This window comes from Balaenoptera physalus, assembly GCF_965194825.1.
Source record: "Balaenoptera physalus genome assembly, chromosome: 4".
NCBI classification, from domain to species: domain Eukaryota; kingdom Metazoa; phylum Chordata; class Mammalia; order Artiodactyla; family Balaenopteridae; genus Balaenoptera; species Balaenoptera physalus.
In genome coordinates, this window is record NC_138891.1 from 50,472,835 (window position 1) to 50,490,797 (window position 17,963).

The following is a 17,963-nucleotide window of genomic DNA, read 5'->3' on the forward strand; positions in this document are numbered from 1 at the left end:
CTCAGTGGACCAGCAAAGGCCTGGAGTCCGTATGAAGAGGCATCAATGTGCAGAAACTTTTCTGGAGTTAAATGCGTGTGGGCTAAGGAGAAGAAGGGCCTATGGACTTTGGAAATGAATGTCATCATGAAACCCCCATGGCCAGTCGTTCTTCAGTGGTCATCTGTCCGGGGAGCCGTCCCGGTAACCATTCTTCAGCAGCGTCCATTAAGGGTCCAGAACACCCTAGTTCTCATCTGCACCCCAACTCCCCCCTTCTTAGGACATCTCATAGGCTCTGTTCCCAGATGCCATTTTGGAGAGAAGCAAGGGGGAGGAAGGGAGGGAATCCAGAAGATGGAGAATTTATCCCAAAGAGACTAGATCATCTAAAAAGAGGCCAAACTGGAAGGCAACTGTGATTCCATAAATTAATATATTGAAAGTTTGTTTTTCTCTCCCCTGCCACCCAGGGGGGTGAACCTTTGCAAGGGAGATTAAGGAGTTGTAGGATAAAGACATGGCAGGTTCTTCGCATCTCACGTGGTGTGGGCAATATGTGACCCTGATATGCCCCTCTACCTTTTCTCCAGGTGTCACTACCTGTGCCATCAAAAAGTAAAATAAATGAATGCTACTGTCATTAATTGGGTTTGAGACTATAGGCAGGTAATGTTCCTGCAATTTGTCCTAAAAAATGAAGGAGGGCAATGACTCGAATGTTCCATGGTGCTGAGGGTGGAGTGGTGTGTGGCTGTGACTGGGAGCTGGAACTGGGAATGGGGCACCGTAGTGAGCAGGGTCCCAGGGAGAGCCCTGTACCTTGTTGGAGGAAAATGGTGAGAGGTAGACGGAATCACGTCACGTTCTCCCAAGAGTCTGCTAAAGCGGAATTTTAGTTTCTTCACAGAAGTAAAGTGAACTTTATAAGGTAGGATGGCACTTGCTTCAAATTTAAATTTTAATAGTCGATTAGCTGTCATTTTTAAAATATTTTTATTCTGAAAACGAATTTTCCACAATAATGCAATTAGTTCCAAAAAATGAGCTCATTTATCTGGCTTTTCTACAAAGGACAATTGAAACATTTAAGGCAAGATTCACTTATTCATCTCCATTTTAGGATGGAAAGAAAGTAGCAGACTTCAGATACTGGTTAAGGTAACAAAATATGGGAAAGCTCCTTTTTCTTTTCTTTTTTCTATTGGTCATCTCCTGTGTAAGAGCTTTACATTATTATGGATATTTTATAGTAAGACACTTGTTTCTGACTTTCTTTATAAACCCATTTTTAAATTTAAAGGCACACAATAAAGCTTTATGCATTTATTAAAATATACACATTTTGGTAAATTTAGAATTTTTCCCTTAGTGTCTTAATAAATCAATATATTGTCAACATCACAGTCATTTAAAAATAAAACACACTTCATAACATAGCTGCATATTATTTCTTTCTTCATGACACTACACACCCCATTGTACAGTGCACCAATGGGAATTAGAAACCACAAAACAAACTTTAACAAATACAGCAAGTTCATACCAGAAAAAAAAAAAAAAAAAAAGCAGAGAACAACACCAGAAGTTACCATCTGCAAAAAAGCAAGTTGTAGCTCTCAAGGACCAAACAAAAATGAAACACGTTAGTAAAATTTACAAGCTGTATTTATAACTTTGGATATGAATTAAACAGTAACGTTTCTTTTCCACAGTGAGAAAAGCTAGAATGTGAGTCCTGGTTAGATGGTGTGCCTGTATGGGATGAGGACTATAGCTGCTCTTTAAAAGACCTGCAGTCCCTTCTATCAGCCCAGATGGTTGAGGTATTTATGCGCCATCGTAGCATTAACTGTGTTTTCACTTTGGAAGGTGGGTGTTTATGATTTCCAGGGTAGAGTCTAGCCTCTGGAAGCGTGAGTGAATGAGACAAAGTACCTGCAACTGCCACGACCAATTAGTAGTAGATGTACAAGGAGCGGCCTTCTCAGAATGAACATAGTCCTTCATAGTCTGCACTTCCTGGGAAATTCACATGACGCACAATTCCCGTTAGTCAATGCCACCAATGTCAATGTCAGGAAAACGGGAAAAAAAAAAGCACAGAGGGAGTCCCTAATGAAAAAATCCAGGCTGCCCCTGTTTCCTAGTTCTAATATCAACCCATTTTCTTTCCTTATTGTATCAAAATGCACTAAACGTTCTCATAGAATAAGAAATTACAGCTACCTGCCTTCAGAAGACTTCAAGCCCAAAGCTGTCTTTGCGAAGGCCCTATGTGAATTTTGTAACTCCATGCACGTAGCATACTGTTTAATGATTTCTAACACTATTTTAGCTGATGCTACAGAATATATGTTCACTTTTGATGGTCTTCAAAACTTCCACTAATCCCCTTTGGGCCTTAAGTCCTAAAAAACGAAAACATTTTCTTAGAGAAGTAGTGATGGCACAAGGCAAGTGCCTAGGTATTTCAGAACGACGAGTGAGTTACTCAAGCCGGGCAAGAAGAGGAAAGCCTTTAAGAAACGGAGTTGCTCCTGAGGGGGGAAAAATTACAAGAGCCTCTCCTCAAAAGTCTTAGAGACAATAAAAGTAGACACAGGACTAACAGATTTGTACACGAAAGGGGCTTTCTGCTACCCATCACCATCCCAGTTGAGAAATACAAACTCCTTTGGGGAAACAGCATCTAAGTTCCCGCTTGCGGCGAGACCTGCGGGTTGGGATGACGTCCTGCGCTTGCGCGTTGGGATGCTGTCCTGCGCTTGCGCGTTGTCTCCTTACACATTATTGGCTCTTTCACGGCGGCGCCACCACTGGTTACCCGTTGGCGCCTCTCTTTGCCAGTAGGCAAAGGGGTCCTTAGCGTGCGGGAGGTGCATGCATATGGGAGAAACTGAGTCTCCGTGGAAATTTGAGATAGAAAAACCTTCCTGGACAAGTCTTGTTCTAAACGCCAGGGAGTGCGAATGCCACGAGGCGAATTTGGAGGGCGGCGAATTTGCTCCGCCCTTTCCTCCAGCATAAGAAGTTAAGCTGGTCTTCGGAGTGCGCACTAGCCCGAGGGCTTAAATCCCAGCGTGGACTGTTAACTGCCGCCAGGACTCGGTGAGTTGACCCCAGCTGTGGCTTCAGACACATTCTGACATCTCCACGCAACAAGACATTCTAATCTGAGACACAGAATTAGTAAACGTGTGGGTGACCCTCAGTGGGCTTCCACTGACATCTCGGCCCTGCTAAAATCTAGTGGGAAAGGGGACAGCAATTTCCTCTAGTCTTTTAGACAGATTCTCAAACTCCTGTAGCTTCTCTTCATAATGTGGAGAAGAGGTGGCCCCTTGTAAAGTAGATTTAAAAGTGGGATGTAAAGGAGTTCAAGCTCATCAACTCTTTTCAGAATGGGGGAAAGACATTTCTTTGAAGGAGTTTGTGCTTTGTTTCCCCAATATTACTAGGTTTATATCCTGACCAACCCACAGGTTCTAGAGAAAGATGGATCATTAAATTCAACAACCTTTCCCCTCCTGTTTATTAAAGAGGCTCATCATGACCATTATGTTGACATTTGATTAGCTATTAGTTTGTTACTAAGAAGTAGAACTGGATTCTTGACCGAATTCTATCATTCCTTTCCTTTCACAAAGTGGCTTTACACTCAAGTTGAGTAAAATCTTGAGCTGCGGTTTTACTGTTCAGGTTAGATAGATATAAAATGTTGTTAGGTTTGGTTGTTTAAATTTACTGTTGAAAATTTTAAAGTGGCTGGGAATAACTTTGTGTTGTCTGTCCACATGTTAAATGACTATACTTCTCCTAAGTTGATGAAATAAGACAGGATTTCAAAGGAAGAATCATACATTGTTTTAAGTATGGATATTTTCCCCCTTTAGGTATGTTAAATCAACTTGGGAGTGTGTATGTAATTTATTAGCTCCTTGCTAGGCAGATGAAGCCACTGCCCCAGGTTCTTAAAGTCCAGCCTTCCTTGATTCATACGTTCATCATTTCCTCACCCAAGGAGAGCCAGCCAGCTCAGTTCAACATTCACGTCTATCTGTGCGTGAGCCCTGACTTGCCTTCTCAGCATAATTTCCTATAGTTCTAAATGCAAATCATGTGCTCCTGTCAAACTAGCTTCTTGCTTTCCCTTGAAGGAGGCACAGTAGAAATTATTCGTCAGGAGACAGCTGTTAGCCACAGTCTACACCTTACTCACGCTGATCCTGCATCTGGCAGGCATCTCCCTCATTTCTACCTGGCAAAATTCTCGCCATCTCACAAGGCTCAACACAAGGGCTGCATTCTCTATGATCTTTCCAATGGAGGGAGGTCTCTTCGATATTTGAACCCCTACAGCACATAATAAGCTCTCCACAAAAAATTGTTGAATAAATGATATTTCCTTTTCCTTTCATTCATCCATCCACCCATCCATCTGATCATCAGATATTTATTGAACATCCACTATATGCCAGGCACATGTAGTTGGTAAAATCTAGCTCTGAAGCTTATCTGTGGGTTTCAGTGATCTGTGGTATTGCAATTCTCTGCCCTCATGGGGAAGGATTTATTCTTATCATCCAGGAATACTTCTTGTTGTCATTACCAACAATTCCATTATTTCCTAAGTTGCCTCCTCATTGGCAGATCTAGCAATGCATGTCAAGGTTCTGCATTTGTGCACTAAATACACGTCTAGCCTTGTCTTATCCTTTCTACTTCTATTTTTATTTGCCTCAGTTCCTCACTTAATCTTTTTGTATTATATGTATTTTTATAGCCACCTGAAATCCTCTTGAAATGAAGCAGAGTGCTAATAAAGAGCATACAATTAAAAAAAATCAGGTAATTGCCTCCAAGTCATAAATCCACATGATGAAATCTCACTGAAAGAGCTCTTGCTACAGAGGATTCAGTAAAATATAGGTCTTTCTTGGACTCTGTTCAAGGGGCTAAGTTTCTGAGGTAATTATAGGGTGATCTTACTTATAACGTGGTCCCACAAATATGGTCTTAAGAAAATTAATTAGGAAACGCTACTATAATCATTCTAGTGGCTAATGGTATTTGAAAACTGCATTGTGAAATCTAGGACTGTTGCACAGAGGCTGAGAAGCATGAGGGAAAAACATGTCTATTTATCTTGAAAAACTTTTTCTATCATATTGGCTAATTTTTTTTAAAAGCCAAGGTCACTGGTGAAATGACTGATCAACTTTAGAGCAATAACGAGAGCAAAGCTTAAAAAAATATACAGATGCTACTGGTGAGAAATGACTCCTGAAATGAGAGTGATTTAGAGAAGGCCTTCCAGAAATCAGTACCAATGGGGTTTACCAAAGCATGCCTTCTCTCTTCTCATGCTGCAGAAACTGCATACGTCTGCCACCAGACAATGGTTACGCTAATACCTACACCTTACTAGTAAAAGGAAGCTCTTTCACTCACGTTAAGATTTTGTTATTTTTGCATTCATATTTCTCTTTGAACACTTTTAAGGAATACAGCCCCATCCCATCTGTCTGGATGTGTCTCAAGTTTAACAGATTATATTTAAACTAGGCAGATTTGTTGAGTCCTAAGACCAGTTCGAAACTTTGTCTTCACAAAAATTACTGATAGCGAATTTAATCCCCAAGGATGTATTTCACATACCAGGCACTGTATCTTTATGGTTAATCTTAGGCGAGAGAAAAATGGCATTGCCAAGCATTACATTAAAAGGAAAAAATGACCTCAGGAAACCAGAGCTCTAAACACTTAATATAGAGGAATGAAAAAGAAGATCTGGAAACAGTAATTATTTGAATTTAAATGGCATACATTGGCTATGGGTGGGATATGCAGTTTATTTAAAAAACAACTAGTTTCAGTTGATCTTTTAAAAAATATTATGTTAAAGCCCAGGGCATCAACCAAGAGGACTTGTCAGGTTTGGTTGTTTTATCTACATTTATCAGGCTCTGGTGCTCCTCATTCCCTGGGCTGTGAGCCTCCAAGGACAGATGTTACATTTCTTTTTATTCGCATTGCTTAAGACTTGGTACATTCTTGATCAGTGTTAGTTTTGCATAAAAATGTGCTTTTGCCTCCTGTTTATAATCCTGAAACATGCCAAGGTGGCACAAACCTCAACCTTTAAGAAAGAATAGACTTAAACATTAGTTGATGTTCTGGAAAACTTTTGGCATAACTCTAGATCCAGGAGACAGAGAGAGCAAAGAATTTGCTATTGCGCCTCCCTTTCAGGAAATTCTCACAAAGATTTTAGCTTGATCCAAATTGTGCCTTCACATACATGCGTGCACATCTCAAGGCAGTGTTGGAATCCCTGTAACCCAGGACTAGAATGCATAGACCATGTGTTTTTTTCTTGTTGCAAATGTTCTCTTCCAGCTTCTTTCTGAAAAAATACCTTTAAGAACCCCTCTATGGCCCAGATTTAGACCTTACCAGATTTTTCTCTGGGCTTCAGTGAAACTACTTTGGGAAATAAAAGGAAAAATACGCATCTAAAAGTGAGCTACTCCAGAGGAATAAGGTTCAGAAGTGAAATGTGATCTCATGGAATGCAGTTACTAAGTAGCTGTGCTTCAGTATTTTTGTTTTCAGAGCAGCACCCACCAATCAAGTGGTTGCATATCTCAGAAAACTACAGAATTTATAATTTTAGAAATCTGAAGTAGAGTTTGCAATGTGATCTCAGTGGCTGGGTCACTTCTCCTTGTAAAGCTTTTTTATCTGATCATAAAACAAACAGCCTACTTCTTCAAGGCATATTAGTGCCATGAAATCATGCTCCTACTTTGCCCTCTTTCATCATATCAGCAGGAGCTTAGAGTCTGGTATAAGAGAAGGCATGACAGAGAGTTAATTTTTGCCAATGCCCTTCTGGCTTTCACTGCAAGAGATGGTTATTCAGTTGTTGTTTTTTTTTTTTCTGGCCATTTAAGTAGAGCTTTGATGGTGCTTCTCACCATATTATTGGGTCTGCATGACTGCTTTATGGTGAGTCTGAAATCTTTGGGGTCATGGTCTCAGAGTCCCTGACCTTTGCTGTGTCCTAAAGTTCTAGTTGGGAGATTGTGAGAACCTTGGCGAAGAACAAGAGGCATGCATCCCCATGAATTTGTTTTTGTGAGATTTCAGGACAAAATGTGGCTTGCTGAGGAAGTGCCACTTGCCGCCTGGCCTCAGGGAGCAGCTCTCAGCCCAGCATGCTGAGAACAGAGCTTTGCCCTTGTGGTCTCAGGTGGTTGAAATGCTGCCTTGTGCCCACCCCTGCCTGCTTTGGCACATCTCCAGGAGGAGCTGCAGCCTCAGTGTGGTCCAAGAAGTTTACTCCCTGCTTCTTGGGGCCTTAGTAAGAAGCGAAAAGATTCAACCAGCAAAGCAAAGGCCTGGGAAACGTTTGCTGCAATCAGCTCTGATGGTTGCACCTAGGATAGAACTTCTTGTAGCTTCTTGTTTAGTTTTTTTGTTTTTTGTTTTTGTTTTTTACAAGGGGACCAGCTATGGGACCTGGGTTAAGCCCTTGGACAGAACTATCCTGAAGAGCAGAACTGGCAAATGACAGGCTATGACTGGGGACTGACTTTGGGGAAGCCTGGGTTTTTGAAATGAGAGCCAAAGACGTTTCCCCCTTCTAGCCCACAGGTTAAGTTACTGAAAATAAATCACCGTCATTTCTACACATTTCTTGTGTGTTTGCTCCTACTCTGGAGAGTAATCTAACTCATCATTGGCAATCAGGGCCTCTGAGTTCTGTTTGTGTTTGCTTTTGCTCTTCGCCTTGCTACTCGTCTGGGTGTTTGCCTGTGCATCTGACATCTGCTGGTAATAGAAGCCTTTGTCTTCGGCAGGCCCGCCCCAGTTCTCCTGGCTCTCGCCCTCTGTGGCATAGGAGAAACCTTCTTCCACTGAGAAGGGGTCGTCCACGTCGTAACGCTGGTACGTGCTTTGGTGCAGGGCTTCTTCTCGGGCGCTGATTTCCAGGGTGCTGTTCCAGATGCCGTACCCAAAATAAATGAGCATACCTGTAGGTGGGAGGGGGGGGAAGCACAGGTGGGATAAAAGCAGTTGCTTTGGGATCCACGGGTCAGGCAGGGAGCTCACTCTCAATCGTGAAAGCAGAGCTGGTGCTGGATGTGTTTTCTTTGGTCTACACAGTGTATTGAAAAGACTCGAATTAGATGCCATTTAAAAATTGGGAGATCTTGCATTAAGCAACCCATATTTACAGCTTCCCCTAAAAAAGTCAGAAGGACTGACAACGCTGTACCCACATTCCGATATGGAGACGTTTGGCTGGAGGTGAGAACTGGCTGCCTCTTTAGTTAGGATAGGGGCTCTTGAGGTCACCTCAGTCCCCCCTCCCCTGTTGACATCTAGCTCACTGTACTCAAGTAGGTGCTAGCCAGGAATTTGCATTTTCTACTCTGGATTAAATAGTTACAGATCACCAGCAGTGTATTCCCAACCTTCTCATAGCATCTTATTATTCCATACCTGCACTTAGGGACTCCATCTTTTATTTCACCACGTAGCAACATGCATATATGATCCTACGATTTACTTTGTCATTTTTCACTCACCAAAGTCATAATACATTACTGCCACTCAGCTGTCCACTTTCCTTTGTGGACTCTCACAGTGTCTAGTGCATGCCACTGTTTCAGCCCTTAGAATATCTGTTGTGTGCTTATCTGCCCAGGGTGGTTCTATTTTATAGACTCTGCAGAAAACTGGCACTTAATGTTTGTTGAAGGAATGAATGAGAACTCCTGATAAGCATGCAGTGTCCAGTGCAACCTTCTCATTCCAAGCAAAGGAAAGAAACCTGCCTTCCTAGTTAACACGTAGCATTCATATGGGCTAATGTTTCATTTCTATTAGAATTTTAAAGAAAAGATATATGAAAATAGTTTGAGAGGCCCCATTTTCTACCTTGAAAAGCCCACGAAGGCTCAGGGCCTGGAACGCTGAGAACCATAGCCTTGGAGGCCATGGGGCGTGATGGTTAAGAGTGTGAGGTCTGGGTTCAAATCATGCCTCCGTCACTATTAGCTGTGTAACCCTGGACCAGTTACTGAGCCTCTTTGTGCCTCAGCTTTCTCTTCTATGAAACCATGAGAGTATTGTACCTATACCTTGGGGTTGCTGTGAGGAGGAAACGAGATAAGCAGTGGTTCTCAACCCTGGCTGCACCTGGAGGGTCACCTGGGGAGTTTTTGCACAATCCTGATACCTGAGCCTCACCCTCTAGAGATTCTGATTTAATTGGTCTGCAGTGTGACCCAAGCATAGGTGTTTTTTAAGCTTCGCAGGTGATTCCAGTGGTCAGCCAAGGCTGAGAACCCCTGAGATCAGGAACATTAAAGCTCCTGATGCGGGAATTCCCTGGCGGTCCAGTGGTTAGGACTCTGCACTTTCACTGTCACGGGCCCGGGTTCGATCCCTGGTCAGGGAACTAAGATCCCACAAACTGCGTGGGGCGTGGCCAGAAAAAAAAAACAAACAAAAAAACAACTCCTGATGCGCATGCTTCGCTGCCAACTTTGGCCATTTTGTGGCCTGGCCGCTGGGGGCCCCTCACTTATGCACCCTCCTTCCAGGCCCCAACGCCCTCTTCTCGGTGGCACTAGTCTCTTTGACTTTGCTAACTCTGGGGGCATCTGCTGGGCTGTTTGCTTAGAACCACAAGGTGAAGCCTGCTTTCCGCTCTGGTGCTTGAGGTATCTTGCTTCCTTTTGAATTTGCAGTGTGTCTTTTTAAGCTTGGATTTCTCTCCCCCCACCATCCCCCAGTGAAATCAACTTTACAGGAGCCAAAGTAAACAGAGGTTTATAGTCCTAATTGGTAATAAATCCTGGAGTTAATCATTTGCAGACGTAGCTATTCTCAAATAGCGACTTCATTTTTTCTGAGCATGGATCTTTACTCTTTCTTGTCTGGGGGTGGGTGTGGCCATGGGGGATAGTTATTATCCTTGTGTAGAACAAGGCACCAAACTGAGGCCTCTTTTAAAAGGGCCAGCATGCTGCTTCTTGGAGAATGCCTCTGTTGGAAGCATGTTTGTTTCAGGAGACTGAGTTTATCGTCAGGCACACACCTCCTTATGCCCAATTTTTCTTTCTTGCTATCTTTTCTCTTAGACATACAGGCAGGTGCCAAAGCTGCCTTCTCCTTCAGCTTGGTATCTATTACATCAATTCTTTCCTCTTTGATCCCCTTCTCGGATCCTATTTATAAGCATGTTATTTCCCTACTAAACTTACTACCATTTTTTCTTTCCCCCTTTGCCCCTAGCTTCTCTCTTCTGTACTATACGGGTCATCATTCGAGCACTGGTTTGACATCTATTCTGACAAACCTTCCCCTGTCCCCGCCAAGTATTGGGGTGTCAGGTAGATCGGTTTATGGGAATTCTCTGGGAGCCTTGGTGTGATTACTCATAGAATCATAGATATTTAGAGCTGGAAAAGAATCTATGTCATTTACCTATTTGAATACCTTCATTTTACAGATGAAGAAATGGAGGCTGGGAAAGACTAAGTCACTTGCCTGGGTCTGTGAGGGACAGCAGCAGCATTCCATGAGGGTAGAGAGAAGGCTGTAGCTTATTCAGCCCTTCACACCCCCTCCCCTGCTGCGTTATAGACTGTGCCTAGCGCAAAAATATTCAGTACAAGGTTAGGTTCTATCTGGGGAGTGGAAGGAACACGAGTATGGATGTGTGTGTGTGTGTGTGTATGTGTCTGTACGCAAATGTGTTGTCTGTGATTACTTTGGGAAAGCAATCCATGGAAACCTACCACATAAATATTTATGGGCCTTCTAATGTTTGCTCTGAGCCCCCTACAGTTTCAAAGGTGTGTCACTCTGTCTTCAAAAATACATTTCAAATATGAGTGCTGTGAACCAAGAATCGGCTGTGTGCATTGGCCTGACAGCATGAATAGCCGGCTTGGGCAAATGCGTTCTCCTAGGGCTTGGCGTTCTGTCTGCCTTTATCCTTTTCCCTGGCCCTTGAATCAGTTCAGGAAAAGTGGTGTGAGGCAGAGAAGGACTGGAGAAAAGGAAGAATGGAGGGGGACAAAGGAACAGAGGGGAACAAATGAGCGGGGGCGGAGAGAAGAGAGAAACATGTATTACCATCTGTCACACATAAACAAGGGCTTTGTGTTGGAGGAGTAAACAGAGCTGCTAAAAGCCTCCTGTGTAGAAGCAGGGTGTTTTGTTTCTGCTCCTTTTTTCAGTTGGCTTAGAGAACGAAGCATGAGGTCGTTTCTGAAAAATCTGTGGGGAGCTTCTGGGAATCCTGAATCATCTGAACAAAACTTCACACAACCCCTCTGGGTGCTGAGGTCCTACAGTGATGCATCCTTTATGTCACACCTTTCTCCCAAGGAACGCAAAATGTTCTACAAATGTTGTCTTGTTTAGACTCCTCCTGGCCTGTTTCAGAATGGGGTGTGTGTGTGTGTGTGTGTGTGTAGGTTAAGGTTATGTGCGTTTCACAGACAGGAAACTGCGGCACAAGACGAAATACAGGACTTTCCACAGCTACACAGTCGGTGTTTAGATAGTGTTTGGACTGTGGATCCTTCCAGGTCCTCCATGTCCTAATCCAGGCTGCTTCCAGTTGTTATTTCTCCCACCTACCAGGGGTGGCTGGGAGGTATAGACTGATTGGAGACAATTTTGCTGAACTTTACTTTTGAAGAATTTAAAACATACAGAAGTGGAGAGAATAGTATAAAAAAGCCTATGTGTTCATCGCTAGCCCACTCCCTCCCAGCACCCACTCCCCTACCACTTTCTCTTTAGATTATTTTGAAACAAATCCCTTTCATCCTGTTTCATCTGTAAATGTTTCAGTATGTATCTGTAAAATAGACTCCTTTAAAAACCTTAACTTAGTATCATTATCACATCTAAAAACTGATAATAATTCCTTAATATCGAGCTTCCCTGGTGGTGCAGTGGTTGAGAATCCGCCTACCAATTCAGGGGACATGGGGCCCTGGTCCGGGAAGATCCCATATGCCGCGGAGCAACTAAGCCCGTGCGCCACAACTACTGAGCCTGTGCTCTAGAGCCCGCGGGCCACAGCTACTGAAGCCCTCATGCCACAACTACTGAAGCCTGTGTGCCTAGAGCCTGTGCTCCGCAACAAGAGAAGCCACCGCAATGTGAAGCCCGCGCACCGCAGCAAAGAGTAGCCCCCGCTCGCCACAACTAAAAAGAAAGCCCGCGTGCAGCAACGAAGACCCAATGCAGCCAAAAATACATAAAGAAATAAATTTATAAAAAAAAGAAATTTCTTTAAAAAATTCCTTAATATCGTCTGATATCCAGCAGCATTAAAATTTCCCCAAATTATTATGTTTGGATAAACTCTTCACTTTTTGAAGCTATATACTTATTCCAGTGATGCTGTCATTGCTTGAAATAGTTTTTGGGTCCTGTCATTTAGGTTGTCACTGGGATTGGGTTTACTCTTTTGTAAACCCTTACAGATGGCAAAGTTTTATCTTTTGAAAGTAGATTTGCTTTTAGCATAAGCCAGAAGTCATTTGGAACCAAGCCTCAAGAATAAGATGGCTGATTGATAAATAATATTACTTATTCTATTTGGGTACTTAGTTCTCCAGTTCCATAAAAACTTAGATCCACTGCTTTGTAGTTATACATCTGATATCTGAGTGAATGAAAGGCAGGTGTGATGTTAAAAATCAGAAGGGAATCAGCTTTTGTGTTGCAGCAGGGTCTTGGAGGCCCCCCTGCTGGGCTGGAGTTATTGTTTTAGTTGCTGGATCGTGGAGGGGAGGAAGCACGCAAGGCATTGACTAGTTAGCAGCCGGCACAGACGTGTTGCAATATTTTAACAGCAGACACGGCTGTACTGGGCACCCAGTAATGGCAGTGAGTCCCGTGAGAGGCTGTTTGCGCTGAAGGGACGTATTCAAAGGGAGGCTCTGGCTTCTTTTCCGGACAGAGGTTCCCGGGTGGAGAATATGCCTGCCATATTGTCTTCATCTTGTCTAGCCTGAGAGGTTCGGGCTAGACAAGATGAAGAATCATGCCTTCAGCAATTGAACGGGCTTTCTTTATGTAACAGAATACCTTGTGATCAGAAGGCCCTTTATACAAACACACTTCCTCGTCCATCATCCCAGAGAAGTTAAGAAGTGTGCAATATGCAGGGATTGAAATGGCACCACAACTCACATCTCTTGAGTCTAAATGGAGGGCTGCTCCCATCCAACCCAGGGGCCTCCAGAGAGCTTTTTGGGACGCCAAGTTGCCTTCACGAGTTCAGGGCACCTCAGTGTCAGCTGGCGAAACACCTACTTACTCCACTTGTCTCGGTCCATCCTGTGCAAATTAAGCAAATGACCTCAAACCTACAAGTGAGAGGGGTAGGGGTAGGGGGTCCTCTGAATCATATGGGAGAAATGCCGAACAAAAACTCAATGCTGAAAAGAGCCTGGGTGACCTGGCTCTAGACAGATTTCCAATCCTGCAGGAACAAGCTCAGGTTATGAAGAAGGTCCCTGACCTCTGGAGTCCCCCAGGAGCTTCCTGTCCTCTGAACATGGCTCCATGCTCAGGGCCAAAAGAGGTGGGCCACCTGACCTCAGGCTGGGTGGAGCAGCCTCTTCCTGGGGCACGATTTCCAGCAGGAAGCTCTGCCTGCTGAAGATAACAATGTGCTTTGTTATGCCCGGAGGCTTTTTTATTTTTACTACTCTGGGATCAGCTTTCCAAAACAGACACTTGCCAATGCAGAAATGAAGATGGTAATGAGAAGGTGGCCTCCCATCCAGCACAATCCCCACCAGCTCCCACTTTGCTGGTTATTTTTTAAATACTCACAAGCCCTGTTGATTGAAATAACAGTAAGGTTTGTTTAATATGGTGTGGCCAGGAAGAGCAGGCTCAGGATGGAATGGGGACCTGGGGAGCTTCTCTTCTGGCCCTGCAGCTGATCTAACATAAAGTCGCATTCTTTATGCCTCAGTTTCCCACCTGCAAAATGGAGCTGGAGACCCTCATGTTATTTGTTGAGTATAATGGCTGTGAGACAGAATGCAATCTTGTTTAAAGACATATTAAAAAGTCCAGTAATCCAAGCCTGCAGTTCCACCTCTAACTCAACAGAAGCCCAAGGGAAATGTGTCTGTGTGTCCACTGAAAACATGTACAAGAATGTTCGTAGCAGCTCTGCTCCTAACAGCCCTGACTGGAAACATGCTAGTGGAATGCTAGACAGCAAGGAGAATGAACTAAATGAACTAAAACTACAAGCACAGGTCGGATGAATCTCACAAATGTAATGCTGAGGGAAAGAAGCCCATCACACTCTTTCACAGCACTGTCTGTTAAGGGTGCACGGCACACACCCGCTCCAGGGCCTTCCACTGCCATGGTCTCCTCTCCCTTCATTCTCAGCCAGGTGTCTCCCTGTGTAGCCCAGCACCTCTGCCAGCAGGCAGCCTCAGCTGCTGAACGATTCACCTCCTCCCTCCCTCCCTCTTGGAATCACCCTGGCCCTGTGGCCATCCTCACTCTGGCCTCCATGATTTTCGTTGCTCTTCTGAGCATGATTTTGATGTTGAAGCTGCCAGTTGTTTTCTTGTTTCCTACAAGGAGAATTTCAAACTTATTTATGGGACATATCATCAGGAATTTGTTTATCTTGGTGCCCTCTCAGGTCGAATTCATGGCCCCCTTCTCTCCCTCCTCTTCCCTTCATCACAGTGGCTGCTTTGGGTCAGTTTCCAATAGGATTTCGGATGAGAGCTCAGGCAAAGACCGTAAAGTATGCCTTCTCTTTGGGATAGTGATGGTTTAGTACAGGATTTATGAGGTCCATTGCCCAAATCACAAGTCCTATCTGTTCTCTAAAGCTATAGACGGTAATTTGTTTTCCTCAGAGGGACTGAAAAAATTCCAGGTGAAAACTTGACAGATTCCAGAGTAAGGGTGCCCACAGCTGGTCTAACAGATGATTCATTTACAGTAAAGGCCCACAGGGACCAGTAGACCTGACACATGCCTGGAAAATACCATTGTATAGTGTTCTTACTGGTCCCTCCTAGTTTCATATTCCCTGAACCTCTGCCCAACCCCTGAGGTATTCCTTTACAAAACTGCATCATCTAAGAGAAAAGGTAGATGAAGGCCGCTTTGTGTTCATTTTGTTGGGGATTATTAAACATTTGCTATTTGTGTTATTTCTCTTGTCAAAAGGAAGATAAACAAGTGCTGGGTGTCTAGTTAGGACCGTGCCTCGTTTCTCGCTGTGAATTGTGCTCTTCTCAAGGTCAAAAGCTTAGCAAAACATTGTCACAAAAATGCTGTAATTAAGATTCATTTAGAGAAATTTGGATAAAAAAATGTGTTTAAGAAGATTATCAACTTATGACTCAGCCTAACCATGTAAATCTTTTTAAAAAGTAGCAGAAGTTTCTTAAGCTCCATTTAGAAATCTCTCTACTATTCTCCCCAGGAAACTTATATTATGAATAGAGAGATTAAGAAGAATAATCTGGCATTTTGGAGGCTCAGATGTTTAGAGATGGGATATTTATTCTACAAGATAGTTAAAACATTTACAAGCCAATTTGGGGTTGTGGGATGGATATACTTTATATATCCAAAAATAGGGAGTTTTGTAATTAAATTATCTGCCCTTCTTATTCTTCTCTCTAGATCAGTGGCTCTCAAATTTGAGCATGCATCAGAATTACCTGGGGGGCTTGTTAAAATCTAAATTGCCCTCAGATTCTGATTCTGTCTGTAGGTCTGGGATGGGCTCTGAAATTGCATTTCTAACTAGTTTCCACATAATATTGATGCTGCTGGTCTGGGACCACACTTTGAGAACCACTGTTCTAGATCATTGTAAACCTGGCTGCACATTAAAATTACCTAAGAGAGCTTTAAAAATACCCAATAGTTGGCCATACCAGACCAACTGAATCAGAACATCTCTGTGAGGGGATCCTGGTCATAGAATGTTTCAGAAGCAACTCTCACGATTCTGTTGTGTAGTCAAGGTTGAGAATCTTTGTTCTAGGTGAAACTTACTTATATTCCAGCCTTCAAAGATCATGATACCAAAGCAGTTAATAGCTAGCAGTTGGGTGCTTCTTAAACTGCAGGCTTCATTGCCCTCTGTCTGGCCAGCCCAAGCTGCAGGGTGGCCTCCTCACATGCCAAGGAGTATCAGTTTCTGGAGCTAGTTTGAAGTTTGTGCTATCAGCAAGATTACAAAAGGTTCTCTGGGAGTTTTCTTCTGCCTCATAACTGGGAAGGCAGCCTGAGTCAGAACAGGTTCATGTTGTACTTTGGTATGTGATAGCTAGTCTGGGAGACAATGAATCATTCTAGCTTTTTAAAAGAAAGGCAGCAAAACAATATTTCTTACTGCTTTCTCTGATATTTTCTTATTTAAGCCCCAAACAGCAACTAGGTCAAGGCTAAAAGAATTATCTGCATTTTTACAGATGAGAAAACTGAGGCCCAAAGGAGTTAAGTGAACTTCCCAAGGTCACAAGGAAGTGGCAGAGCTGTGATTGAACTTGGGGCTGTCTGACTCCAAAGGCAATATATGCAAATCAATCAATGTGATACACCATATTAACAAATTGAAGAATAAAAACCATAAGATCATCTCAATAGATGCAGAACAAGCTTTCGACAAAATTCAACACCCATTTACGATAAAAACTCTCCAAAAAGTGGGCATAGAGGGAACCTGCCTCAACATAATATAGGCCACGTATGACGAACCCACAGCAAACATTATTCTCAGTGGTGAAAAACTGAAAGCATTTCCTCTAAAATCAGGAACAAGACTAGGCTATCCACTCTCGCCACTATTATTCAACATAGTTTTGGAAGTCCTAGCCACGGCAATCACAGAAGAAAAAGAAATAAAAGGAATCCAAACTGGCAAAGAAGAAGTAAAACTGTCACTGTTTGTAGATGACATTATACTATATATAGAAAATCCTAAAGATGCCACCAGAAAACCACTAGAGCTAGTCAATGAACTTAATAAACTCACAGGACACAAAATTAATACACAGAAATCTCTTGCACTCCTATACATTGAAACTGAAAATTCAGAAAGAGAAATTAAGGAAACAATCCCATTTACCACTGCAACAAAAGAATAAAATACCTAGGAATAAACCTACCTAAGGAGGCAAAAGACCTGTATGCAAAAAAACTATGATACTGATGAAAGAAATCAAAGATGACACAAACAGATGGAGAGATATACCATGTTCTTGGATTGGAAGAATCAACATTGTGAAAATGACTATACTACCCAAAGCAATCTACAGATTCAGTGCAATTGCTATCAAATTACCAACAGCATTTTTCACAGAACTAGAACAAAAAATTTTACAATTTGTATGGAAACACAAAAGACTTCGAATAGCAAAAGCAATCTTCAGAAAAAAAAGAAAAAAAACAGAGCTGGAGGAATCAGGCTCCCTGATTTCAGGCTCTACTACAGGGCTACAGTAATCAAGACAGTATGGTACTGGCACAAAACAGAAATATAGATCAGTGGAACAAGCTAGAAAGCCCAGAGATAAACCCACACACATATGGTTACCTTATCTTTGACAAAGGAGGCAAGAATATACAATGGAGCAAAGACAGCCTCTTCAATAAGTGGAGCTGGGAAAACTGGACAGCGACATGTAAAAGAATGAAATTGAACACTTCCTAACACCATAGACAAAAATAAACTCAAAATGGATTAAAGACCTAAATGTAAGGCCAGACACTATAAAACTCTTAGAGGAAAACATAGGCAGAACACTCTTTGACATAAATCGCAGCAAGATCTTTTTTGACCTACCTCCTAGAATAATGGGAATAAAATCAAAAATAAACAAATGGGACCTAATGAAATTTAAAAGCTTTTGCACAGCAATGGAAACCATAAA

At 42.7% G+C, this 17,963-nt stretch overlaps 1 protein-coding gene across 1 annotated transcript in view; it reads right to left on the reverse strand.

The window, feature by feature from the left end:
* Positions 1 to 1,290: 1,290 nt before the first annotated feature.
* Positions 1,291 to 17,963, reverse strand: part of SLC7A14 (solute carrier family 7 member 14) — a 127,962-nt gene continuing 111,289 nt past the window's right edge. The window contains exon 8 of the mRNA XM_082458961.1: positions 1,291 to 8,021. Coding sequence (XP_082315087.1) covers positions 7,699 to 8,021 — 323 coding nt within the window. The 3' untranslated portion in view covers positions 1,291 to 7,698. The remainder of the gene's footprint in view (positions 8,022 to 17,963) is intronic.